Below are 10697 nucleotides of genomic sequence, written 5' to 3' on the forward strand. Positions count from 1 at the left end.
CACCATCTTCTTCGGGGCAACGTCGGAGAGTCCCCGAGGGAGACCCTGAGACCCTCTCTAGGGACTCTAGCCCGAGCAGGCCACTACTGTTTGTTCCAGGACCAACTTTGTAATAGTTTGATAATAGTAGAGGCCCTAGGATATTAGTGGGTCTCCGGCTGTTCGTGATGTTAAAAGTCAGTTCGCCATCATACAAGGATCATCATATCCTATCCTAATACTTGTACATGCCCGACCTGGTATCACAACTGGCGATTCCAGGGCAGCACCATGTATCGGCCGACCTCGACGAACGAAAGATGGTTCTGCGGAGCCTTGGTTGTGCAAGCTCTCTTGGTGCTTGTCCTGGAGATGTACGTTCGAAATGATTCCCACATCTTTTACAGTTACTCACCTCCCCTCCTAGCTATATTCTCGTTCAATGGCAGTCCTGGGTCAATCCAAATATTACTCAGGTCACGATCTCATATCAGGTACCCGTTAACCTGACATTGATCATGTTCGCTGTCGTCTATGAGGTGATTCTGAGTCTGGAGATGGTGCACCATAAGAATAGTATCTTGCTTCTGGCAATCTGCCTCAGCAATATCTGTGCAGTTGCCTATTCGGCGATGCAATACACCTCCATGTACGACACCACCCATAGCATCGTAAATAGTCGCGACTCGCATCTTCAACCGTTGGTGGACATCTCCAGGGATCTATGGAAAGAGATCCAGCCGGCTGAGATCCTGGTCCCGATTGTACTCGGTCTGACAACCCTGGTTCTATGGCCTGTCGCATACTGTGTCCACAAGGAGTTTTCGTGGGCCATATACCAGTGTGTCCAAGGCAGTCCGCAAAGCCGATACCAGTACCTGGGATATGAGGTGATTGCCCCCTTCGCGAGTCCCATCATTACACAGTCCTAACCACCTCGAACAGCTCTACCTTGTTCTGATCAAGTTCGACTTCTACTTCCTGGTCGGCTTCATTGTCCAGTACAACCTCGTCGACGTCCACTTCCAGGAGCCCGAGTACTCGTTGACAATGGCCCTCATCCCGGCCGCACTGCTGCTGATGACCCTAGGCGCATATTTCATCCGCCGCGAATACAGATTTCTCACCATTGTCACTGCAGTCAGTCCTAGTGCCCCCCGTCAATCGCAACGTGCACCGACTGACAAAAGCAGATCCTTCGTCTAGGCGTGGTGGCCTATCTAGTGAGCCGGATCGTCGTTCTATGTGGGAATACACGACGTGCCAATACCCCGGGGAAGGGATTGATGCTCTTCTTCGCCAGCGTGGCATTGACTCTCTCCGTCGTCATTGTCATGTGCACGGTCTACTGTATACTGAACTTTAAGCACGGCCTCCAGTCGGTCTTTGCGCGCAAGAGCCAAGTCGCGCGGCGGTCGTTTGTCTTTCAGGAACTGCCGAGCCATTCGAACAGTACTCGCGAGTCGAGACTCACGCTTGACTAGGTTTCGTGTTTTGGAGATCTTCGATAAAGCCTACATATACTTAATATAATTTAACAGACAATTTCAATGGTATCTCTTCTCATATCTTCTGATAGTACCGTAACCCACCCCATCTATCTCACTCACCATCCACCCCCCTATACTCAAAGAACCGCGCAAACTCCCGGTCACGAATCAGGTCACTCGCCAATTCCTTCTCATACATGAACGCAAACATATTCCCCTCATCCGAGTCTGGGTCATCATCCAACTTTGGCGGATACACCACATGCACCCCAACCGTGACGCCCGCGCCCTGCTGCAAATGCCGGTGGCACAGCGGCCGACCGAACCCAAAGTCCGCATCAGTGACAGTAGCCTGCCGATGATCCGTCGTAAGGATAGACATGGGCGGTTTCGAGTTGATGCGAATGTTGAGCGCCGTCTTGTCCTTGATATACGCAACGCCATCCAGCGCCGCGTCGAGGTTCTCTTGCGTCATCGTATTGGTCAGTTTTCGAATATACGCTGCGAGCTCCCAGAACGGCTTCTCGGATATCACCTCGCGATGCGTGAGTTGTGGAACGGGTACTTGGTCAGACAGCGCAGCCCACAGGATGTTGTGCTGGGTGCGCGGGTGCACCGGGGGGTTGTTCATGCGCCGGCGCATATCCACCCCTTCAGACCAGAATATAGGCGAGTCGAGCGGGGTTTTAAACACAGGCTGTCGCAGCCGCGTCATCGCACGCCAGACGAATGCAACAGCAGCATCGTACGTCGAAATCCACGTCCCATCCCGCGGCGCGGCGAGGCTCTTCAGCTCGGCCGCTTTGCTCTTCGGCAGATGGAACAGCAGACACTGACCCGGTTTCTGATCGGGGTGAAGACCCGGCGGCGGCGGCCCATCAACCAGCCGCTCGACCGGTGGGTCAGGCCTGCACACGATCGCGACGTCGTTGCAGACCGGGTCCCACGCAGAGAACGGGGCGCCGTGTTTGATAGCGTAGCAGTTCTCCGCGAGCTGGTGGATGAAGCCCGACCAGCCCATCGCGTCGTTGGCGTAGTGGTGCATGTGCGTGATGAAGACCAGACCGCCGCGGACGAAGTTCGCCAGAAAGGCGGACACTACAGGCGACGTGTTCGGGTGTGCTTCGGGCTTCTCGCCGTAGGTCATGGGCTCGATGGACCAGGTCTTGAAATCGCCCAGGGCGCGCCCGGCAAAGCTGGCGCTTTCCATGTCGTCTAGCGAGGGGTACTTGTGTGCGTCTGTGGATGCGTCGAGCCATTGCACGAGGAGACGCACGGTGCTGTCGCGCTTCTTGACGAACCAGTGGCTGCCGTCGGGTGCTCGCTCGATGGTGCCGCAGAGATGGCCGATCTGGGAGAGGGTTGCTTCTAGGCCTTCCTTGAGGAGGGTTAGGGTCTGGGGTTTGTCGGTGTCGTCCAGACGGAAGTAGATGGCGAAATGCGTGTAGCACAGTCCGGACAGGTAATCTAGAGTTGACACTCTGAATCGTTCCTCTTCGGGGGCTGTTTCCCAGCCCCGAGGGTGCAAATTGTATTCTTTCGCCATGCTAGAGGGTGATTCTAATAGCATGTACCGTGGGGTTTATGGCAGATCGTGGGATGAGGGGATACATGAACCCTACATGAGAGTTAGGCCTCCAAGAGCCATCTGGTGGGTAAGAATGTCAACTGCAAGTCAAATGAGCCGTTGAAGGTGCCAAGGGGGCGGCCAAGGTTTACTGGCATCAGGATTCCACTTACTTAATCGAGAGAGTGCGCAGCTGCAAGTCGTGTAGATTTATTTCCCTTCTTGGCCATCCATCGCATCCTTCTGTCCCGACAGCCCCGTGCTTATAGGGATATCCTACTGGACATTCAACCCTAAGCCCTTGTTCTACTCCACTAACCATCCTGGAGTCCATTATCCCAATTGAGGGCACGTGTGCCACGGCCGTATGCACTATAAGTTACTTCTTCTATTTCGCGAACGCCGTCAGCATGGCACTATCAGTGCTGTCTGACCACGACAGAGAGTCACTCTCGCGATTCCACTTGCAGATGTAGCCAGAGATGAGAGACTGTCCCAAGTGACTATATACCAGTCCTGCAGGTCCAGAAGAAGGAGGGTCAAGTAGTGTGTATTGTTGCAGCCAGAGAGCCACCTGGTGACTCCATCAAACTCGTTATTGGTTCCTCATGCGGATACGAACGCAGTAACAGTGACTCCTACCCGATAAGTAGGCTGAGATGAAAGAGATGAACACCGGCAAGAATACTGGGAACTGTAAGACTCTGAAGACGACAAATTGGGAGTTCGCGGAAGACACTAACCATAGGGACTTATATCTATGACCGATTGAAGAATCCATAGTCTCGATTCCGTGGCGAAACGAGATGCTTTCTGCACCATCCCTTTCCTGCAGAGTTTTGTGCGGGAGAGGCTGGGGAACATATGTGCAATCCTCCACGAGTAGAATCTCGCTAGGGTAGTCTCATCAAACGCATAGTGATTCCTGGTGTTTCACATAAGGAGGGCTTGCTCAAGAATGTGCAGGGCGAGTAAAGATGTCGCAGTCAGAAAGATTCATCAGTCATTCGGCTGAATGAAATGAGCGCATTTTAGTTAATGCATGCAGTATTCATATGAAGAAGGATTTGTCAATGGAGGATGTAATTCTCCAGTTCAGAAATAGATTGTGAGGCGCGTAGGACGAGCTGTTGGTCCATATCGGCAATTTCCCCATTCGACAGACAGTATAGAACCACCGACACATGTTAGCTCTATGACCGCATTACCTTTGCTGATGGAACAGGGCCAGAACCTGACGTAAAAGAGTGGACTGACCCCGTACCACAAAGAGAGTGGGCTGATACCCGCACCAGAAAGATGACAGCGTCGGTTCTGGTCCCCGCAAGTCAAAGCCGGATGCGTTCTAGATTGCATCACACCTCCTGATCCGCTCATACTACTAGAACGGGACATGCGCTCTGCCATAATGTCTGCAAATAACCATCTCTTGAACGATCTGCCAGTTCCATACTACATTCTCTGTCAAGCATCAAAATGGCAACTCAACACACCCCCAAACCAAGCATTGCAATTATCGGCGTCGGCCAGGTCGGCGGCGCCGCAGCCTACGCTCTCATCCTCAGTTCCATCGCCAGTGAGCTCGTCCTAGTCGACATCCGGTCGGATCTGAGGGATGCGCAGGCTCGCGATCTCTCCGATGCCGCATACACCTGCAACAGCAGCACGCGTGTGCGAGCCGGCACGCACCACGAGGCGCGAGAGTGTGACATTATCGTCATCACGGCCGGCTCGAAATATTCCATCGGTATGGAGCTACCTGCGTGCGATGAGATTTATTTTTACAGCGAGGGCCAAACGGGCTGATGAAATCAGGCGAAACCAGCATGCAGCACAGGTACCGCAACATGGCGATCCTCCGCGGCGTGCTCGAGGCAATGCGGCCATTCAAGCCCGACGCCATCCTGCTCGTCGTCGCGAATCCAGTCGACCTACTCACGTCCCTCGCGCACGAAATCTCCGGTCTTCCGACGTCGCAGGTCCTGGGTTCCGGGACGTTTCTCGATTCCGTCCGGCTGCGCGGATTGCTCGCAGAAGCCACTGGGGTGAGTGCGGTCACAATTTCAGACGACGGACAGCTCTAACTGATTGAATCGTGGACAGGTCTCGGCTAACTCCATCGATCTCTACGTGCTGGGCGTCCACGGTGCCGACCAGGTCGCAGCGTGGTCTACGGCCACTATCGGCGGGATGCCGATCGACAAAGCGCTCCAGCCTGAGACTTTTGATCGCACTCAGTTGGCGAATCTGTGCAAGCACAGGTCGCAGAGCATCATCCGCTCCAAGGGGGCCACGCCTTTGGGGATTGGGTCTATTGTGACGAGCATCTGTGTTTCGATCGCCGAGGATAGACGGAATGTCCGGCCGATTAGCTGTTATCAACCTGAGTATGGGTGCTGTTTCAGTTTACCGGTCGTGCTGGGACGCAAGGGGATTGTGAGGAGGCTTGAGGTTCCGATTGATCAGGAGGAAAAGGATGCTATTCGGAAGTCGGCGGAGGAGTTGAAGCAGACGCTTGATCAGATTCATGATGGTGATAAGTGATATTCCTATCATGTACGCCCCTGGTACGCATAATTATGTATGGTCTGTGAGATTGAGTAATGCATTTTGGTTTTATTTGAATCAAATGATACTATGATTTATGAGAAAGCTCAACTATCGTATTAATTAAATGATACTATGATTTATAAGAAAGCTCAACTATCGTATTAAATCGCAAGCAACATGCATCTGAAACCAATGTAGAATGTCACTGCCCCCTCTCAGCTGCAACCACGTTCTTCTTCACCGCTACAAAGCTGTCAGGACTGACAGATATCGAATTAATTCCAGCCTCGACCAGGAACTTTGCAAATTCCGGATGATCGCTGGGCGCCTGTCCACAAATACCAATCTTGCAACCGTTCTTTCGAGCCACGGAGATGACCCTCGCAATCATCCACTTCACTGCCTCATCCTGCTCATTGAACAAGTCCGACAGCTCCCCCGAGTCACGGTCCACCCCCAGGGTCAGCTGCGTAAGGTCATTCGAGCCGATCGAAAAGCCATCAAAGTGCTGCGTGAACTCCTCGGCCAAGATGACATTCGACGGGATCTCGCACATCACATAGACCTGGAGCCCGTTCTCGCCGCGCCGGAGACCGTTTTCCGCCATCACATCCAGCACTTTCTTGGCTTCTCCGACGGTGCGGCAGAAGGGAATCATGACGATGGCATTGGTAAAGCCCATCGTCTCTCGGAGCCGGTGGATTGCGCGACACTCCAATGCAAATCCTTCTTTGTAGTTCGGCGAGTAGTATCGGGACGCACCCCGGAACCCGATCATGGGGTTCTCCTCCTTGGGTTCGAATTCGGCGCCGCCGATCAGACCTGCATACTCATTGGTCTTGAAGTCGCTCATACGAATGATCGCTGGCTTTGGGTACACCGCCGCACAGAGGGCTGCGAACCCGCGGGATAGCTTGTCGACAAAGTAGTCCGGTTTGTGGGCGTACCCAGTGGTCAGACGGGAAATAGATTTCTTGGCTTCCTCATCCTTGAGCTCGTCAAAGTGGACTAGCGCCATGGGGTGAACTTGGATTGCGTTGGTGACGACAAACTCCATCCGTGCCAGTCCGATGCCGTCCGCTGGTAACCGCCACCAACGGTACGCGGCGGCAGGGTTCGCGAGGTTCAGCATGACATTGGTGTTCACAGCAGGCAGCCCCGTAAGATCGACCGTCTGAGTCGTGATCTCGGATATGCCGGCATACACGAAGCCATTGTCGCCTTCGGCACAAGACGCAGTGACATCCTGACCCGTGTGGAGGATGTAGGTTGCATTGCCGGTGCCTACAATCGCGGGTAGGCCCAACTCCCGACTGACGATTGCAGCGTGCGAAGTACGCCCGCCATGATCGGTAATGAGAGCGGCAGCCTTTTTCATGATGGGCACCCAATCTGGATCAGTACCCGCCGTCACTAGGATGGAGCCAGGAATGAACTGGTCGATATCCTTGGCGGCTTCGATAAGGCACACCCGTCCAGCGACAGCGGCATCGCCGATGGAAAGGCCAGTGGTGAGAAGAGGCCCCTTCTTATGGACCTTGTAGGTCTTGAAGACGGCCGTATCCCGGCGCTGTGAGTGAACCGTTTCAGGACGCGCTTGAACGATGAACAACTCGTTGGTGATGCCGTCCTTGGCCCATTCCATGTCCATGGCGCAGCCATAGTGCTGTTCGATAGTACACGCCCAGCATGCCAACTGAAGGATATCCTGGTCAGAGAGCACGAACGACTCTCTCTCCAGCTTGGAGGTCGGCACATTCCGCGTTGGGTGCAGCGAGTCATCGTCATTTCCATAGATCATCTTCTTTTCCTTGTCTCCGCGCTTCTTTTCGATGATGGGAACCAGCTGGCTGTCGTCTAACAGGGGCTTGAAGACTTGGTATTCGTCGGGGTTGACCGTTCCCTGGACAATATTCTCACCCAGTCCCCAGGCCGCATTGATGAGCACTACCTTGTCGAAACCGCTCTCGGTATCGATGGAGAACATGACCCCAGACCCGCAGGCATCAGATCGAACCATACGCTGCACACCAATCGACAACGCAACGCTCATATGGTCGAACCCCTTGGTTCGACGGTAGCTGATTGCACGGTCTGTGAAAAGCGACGCATAGCAGCGTCGGCACGCATCCAAAAGGGCTTCCTCCCCGCAGATGTTCAGATAGGATTCCTGCTGTCCAGCGAAGCTTGCGTCCGGGAGATCCTCCGCCGTCGCGGAAGACCGCACCGCCACGCTCAAATTTTCCATATTCGCGCTGGCCGATAGCTCACGGTAGGCATCTTTAATGGCTTTTGCTGCATCTGGTGGCCAAGATCCACGGATGAAGAGATTGCGTACCGCGTGGCCTGTTTCTGATAGAGTAGCTTTCTTTGACTCCCATTCTGCGATCAGGGCGGTCATTTTGTCCCGGATGTTATTGGCCTCAACATAATGCCAGTATGCATGCGAGGTAGTCGCAAAACCTGCAGGTACAGCAATGCCCTTTGGCTTCAGGGCGCAGATCATCTCCCCCAGTGATGAGTTCTTCCCACCCACCAGGCCGACATCTTTGCGGCCCAAGGTCTCGAAGTTGCGGACCAACTTTGCAGAACTGGATCCCCCGTCCATTTTCGTAGGGCTCTTTGTTGATGTAGTTTTGTGTAATTTGTGTAAGAAAACTGGTGTTGGTGATAGTGAACCCAGGAAAACCATGAGGGTACTTATACCCCTGTGAGATCATGGATGCGTATGAAGTCAGCCATTGCGAATAAAACACACCACGCCCACGGCTTGCCGGGATGTGAACAGAACTCCCCAGCCGCTCTTACCAATCGGCAGGTTACTCTTGATCGTCCGCATGTCAGATCATACGAGGCGCGGGCTGGACTCTGAGCGACTGATGGACCCGTGGATTTTAGAACCTAAAGTTACCGTCGACTTCACGTCGGGGTTTAATCCCGCCCACCAAGACACTTCCCCGGCCCAGACTACAAACCAGACATAATTATGCAATGATCAGGCAATGTATCATATCCATGCCATATATTACCATTAGTCGGCATCGTCAGTCAGTGGGCATGCTATGGTCATGCGGAGACAGTGTTACGTGCACCTGGTGCTCTGACTTGTTGCGACAGATAATCGTCAGTCTTGCACGGTCCTATCGCTGGCTGCGTGACATCGTCTCATATCCACAGTCCAAGTATGGGGTAACCCCTGTTTTCATGGCTGTTTTCCCTCCAATATGAGCGTTTCGGTTGGGAGCAAAAAGACATGTGTTGTTGGATGACGTCTCCCCCAGAAGTTCTGTGACAGCCCGGCTCCGAAAACGGCAACAGCTTGTACAACGTCGCTGGAGCTCTGCACGGCTAAGGCCGGGATATACGGATTTCTACTGAAGTGTCCGCTTTTGGTTTGGTTTTGTGGGCCCACTCTGATCAGCAATGCTTTGGCTCATACGTCTTTGGTCAATAGCATTACTTTTCAACACTGCACCCTTTCTGGAATGAGAAAGGTTGTCGAAAGACCATCTGTCTGGCCGGTGAAGGTGAATCTATTCACGAGGACATTGAGCGTGTATCATGGCAGTCACTGAACCCAATATCGACAGATAAAAGTCTCCCGAGCACTTTCTTCGACTGTAATCTGGCTTAGGGCTATAGTTCAGCGGATCAGTGCCGTAAAGTGTCGTCGATTGTATACTGTCGTGGTCTATGTACGAACCCAAAGGCTCCGGCTAACCTAGATCGGAACGACCTCCTGTACGCGCCGGTCTCGATTGACAATGAGACGGAGCTGTCTCCCTTCCCAGCCAGTTGTCGGCGCGTTTGCTGTTGTAGCGTGGGGAATGGGCTTGAAGGTGCCCTGGCGGAGCGTTTCGGTGTAGAGTTCGTAAGAAGGATAATCTATCCATATTAGCTCCAGGGTGACGAAATCAGCGGACAAGCCAATCTCACAGCCATTGACAAAGTTCGTAACTTGTTCTTCGGTCATGCCGGTTCCCTTGGCAGCGCGGAGAGTTCGCTCTTGTTCCTGGCGCCAGTCGTAGACAAAATGGAGATCTTGGGCGTCACTGCAGATTGTCAGTATAGTCCGATATCCCATCGGAGAGGATAACGTACATGTGGATCAAGGCGTCTAGCCGACTACACATAATGATCAGCCTGTTTCTCATCGGACCTGAGGATGGGAACGTACTCTGTGATGGCGTCGTAGTCTCGCAGTGCATCATTCACAGCCTTGACGTCCTCAAACTTTACATAGCCCAATCGGCCGTTGTACCCACCCTGTTCCTTCAGACGCACGGCCTCCTCCCACTTTTGTCGAAGGACCTCATCATCCCACGCGCGAAACCCGACACACCAACCCTCGAATATCACCACCTTGACTTTTTCCTGTCCATCCGCGTTGACAATCTCCCATTGCGACGCGGGGACCCGGTCTCCCTGTCCCGCAAAGGCGGACTTGTCATACTGGGGTATGGGGGTGGAAAGCTCGGCGTGCAAGGAATCAAAGACCTGCTTCGCTAGGAGGAGATCATGGGTCTCGGGCTGGCCACGATGTTGCAGCAGCGGATTGTCTGGGACAGATCGGGCGAGGCTGACTTGCTGATCGTGGGGTAGATAGAGATCATCGAGAGAGAGGGTGACGACGGCGAGGGAGTATGGGGGAGCACGCAGGGTGGATTGGAGGGTGGAGACCTGTTGCGTGTATTAATGTGGCTGTCAAACAGGTCACACTGTGCAAGATGCGGCAATCTTGCGGCTTACCAGGACGGTTTTCCCGGGCCCCCTTGTACGCCATTCAGGCCGAGGAAGAAAGGTGGGGTATTGGTGGGGGTTGTTTCCATGGCGCGCCTGGTGATGCTTTAACCGGTCCAGGAGGAACGGGATGCAGTATTGGGATTTGTCGTCAACAATCCGGGGCATTGTGTCGCTGTGAAGGTGAAAAGATGAGGATGTATTGAAGTCTGAGAAGTGAAGGTTGTTGGCTATATACAAAGCGCTGGCGTATCGGAGGTGAGCCGAGCGGATCTGGGGAGAATCCCGGGGCCGGAAATACCCACTCCGTATCGACCGAGAGCTTTCTACTAGGGAACTAGTAGATTTAACGTGCAGCAGAGCATTTGGAG

At 53.5% G+C, this 10697-nt stretch overlaps 5 protein-coding genes across 5 annotated transcripts; 2 read left to right on the plus strand and 3 right to left on the minus strand.

The window, feature by feature from the left end:
- Positions 1-270: 270 nt before the first annotated feature.
- On the plus strand, positions 271-911 carry ATEG_02216 (uncharacterized protein; the record flags this gene model as incomplete). Its single annotated transcript, XM_001211394.1, has 2 exons — positions 271-353; positions 407-911. The coding sequence occupies 2 exons, from the start codon at positions 271-273 to the stop codon at positions 909-911; spliced, it is 588 nt and encodes a 195-aa protein (XP_001211394.1).
- Positions 912-1449: 538 nt separating this feature from the next.
- On the minus strand, positions 1450-3358 carry ATEG_02217 (uncharacterized protein; the record flags this gene model as incomplete). Its single annotated transcript, XM_001211395.1, has 4 exons — positions 1450-1493; positions 1590-3016; positions 3210-3229; positions 3356-3358. The coding sequence occupies 4 exons, from the start codon at positions 3356-3358 to the stop codon at positions 1450-1452; spliced, it is 1494 nt and encodes a 497-aa protein (XP_001211395.1).
- A 1154-nt stretch (positions 3359-4512) lies between these two features.
- On the plus strand, positions 4513-5120 carry ATEG_02218 (uncharacterized protein; the record flags this gene model as incomplete). The annotated part of the gene is made up of 2 exons (XM_001211396.1): positions 4513-4783; positions 4852-5120. 2 exons carry the CDS (start codon positions 4513-4515, stop codon positions 5118-5120), a joined length of 540 nt encoding a protein of 179 aa, XP_001211396.1.
- A 668-nt stretch (positions 5121-5788) lies between these two features.
- ATEG_02219 (phosphoenolpyruvate synthase) lies at positions 5789-8425 on the minus strand (the record flags this gene model as incomplete). The annotated part of the gene is made up of 2 exons (XM_001211397.1): positions 5789-8206; positions 8345-8425. 2 exons carry the CDS (start codon positions 8423-8425, stop codon positions 5789-5791), a joined length of 2499 nt encoding a protein of 832 aa, XP_001211397.1.
- An 882-nt stretch (positions 8426-9307) lies between these two features.
- Positions 9308-10494, minus strand: ATEG_02220 (TDA10 family protein; the record flags this gene model as incomplete). Its single annotated transcript, XM_001211398.1, has 4 exons — positions 9308-9638; positions 9688-9711; positions 9764-10266; positions 10336-10494. The coding sequence occupies 4 exons, from the start codon at positions 10492-10494 to the stop codon at positions 9308-9310; spliced, it is 1017 nt and encodes a 338-aa protein (XP_001211398.1).
- Between the last annotated feature and the right edge of the window lie 203 nt (positions 10495-10697).

Source organism: Aspergillus terreus, genomic scaffold (assembly GCF_000149615.1).
Source record: "Aspergillus terreus NIH2624 scaffold_3 genomic scaffold, whole genome shotgun sequence".
Classification (NCBI taxonomy): domain Eukaryota; kingdom Fungi; phylum Ascomycota; class Eurotiomycetes; order Eurotiales; family Aspergillaceae; genus Aspergillus; species Aspergillus terreus.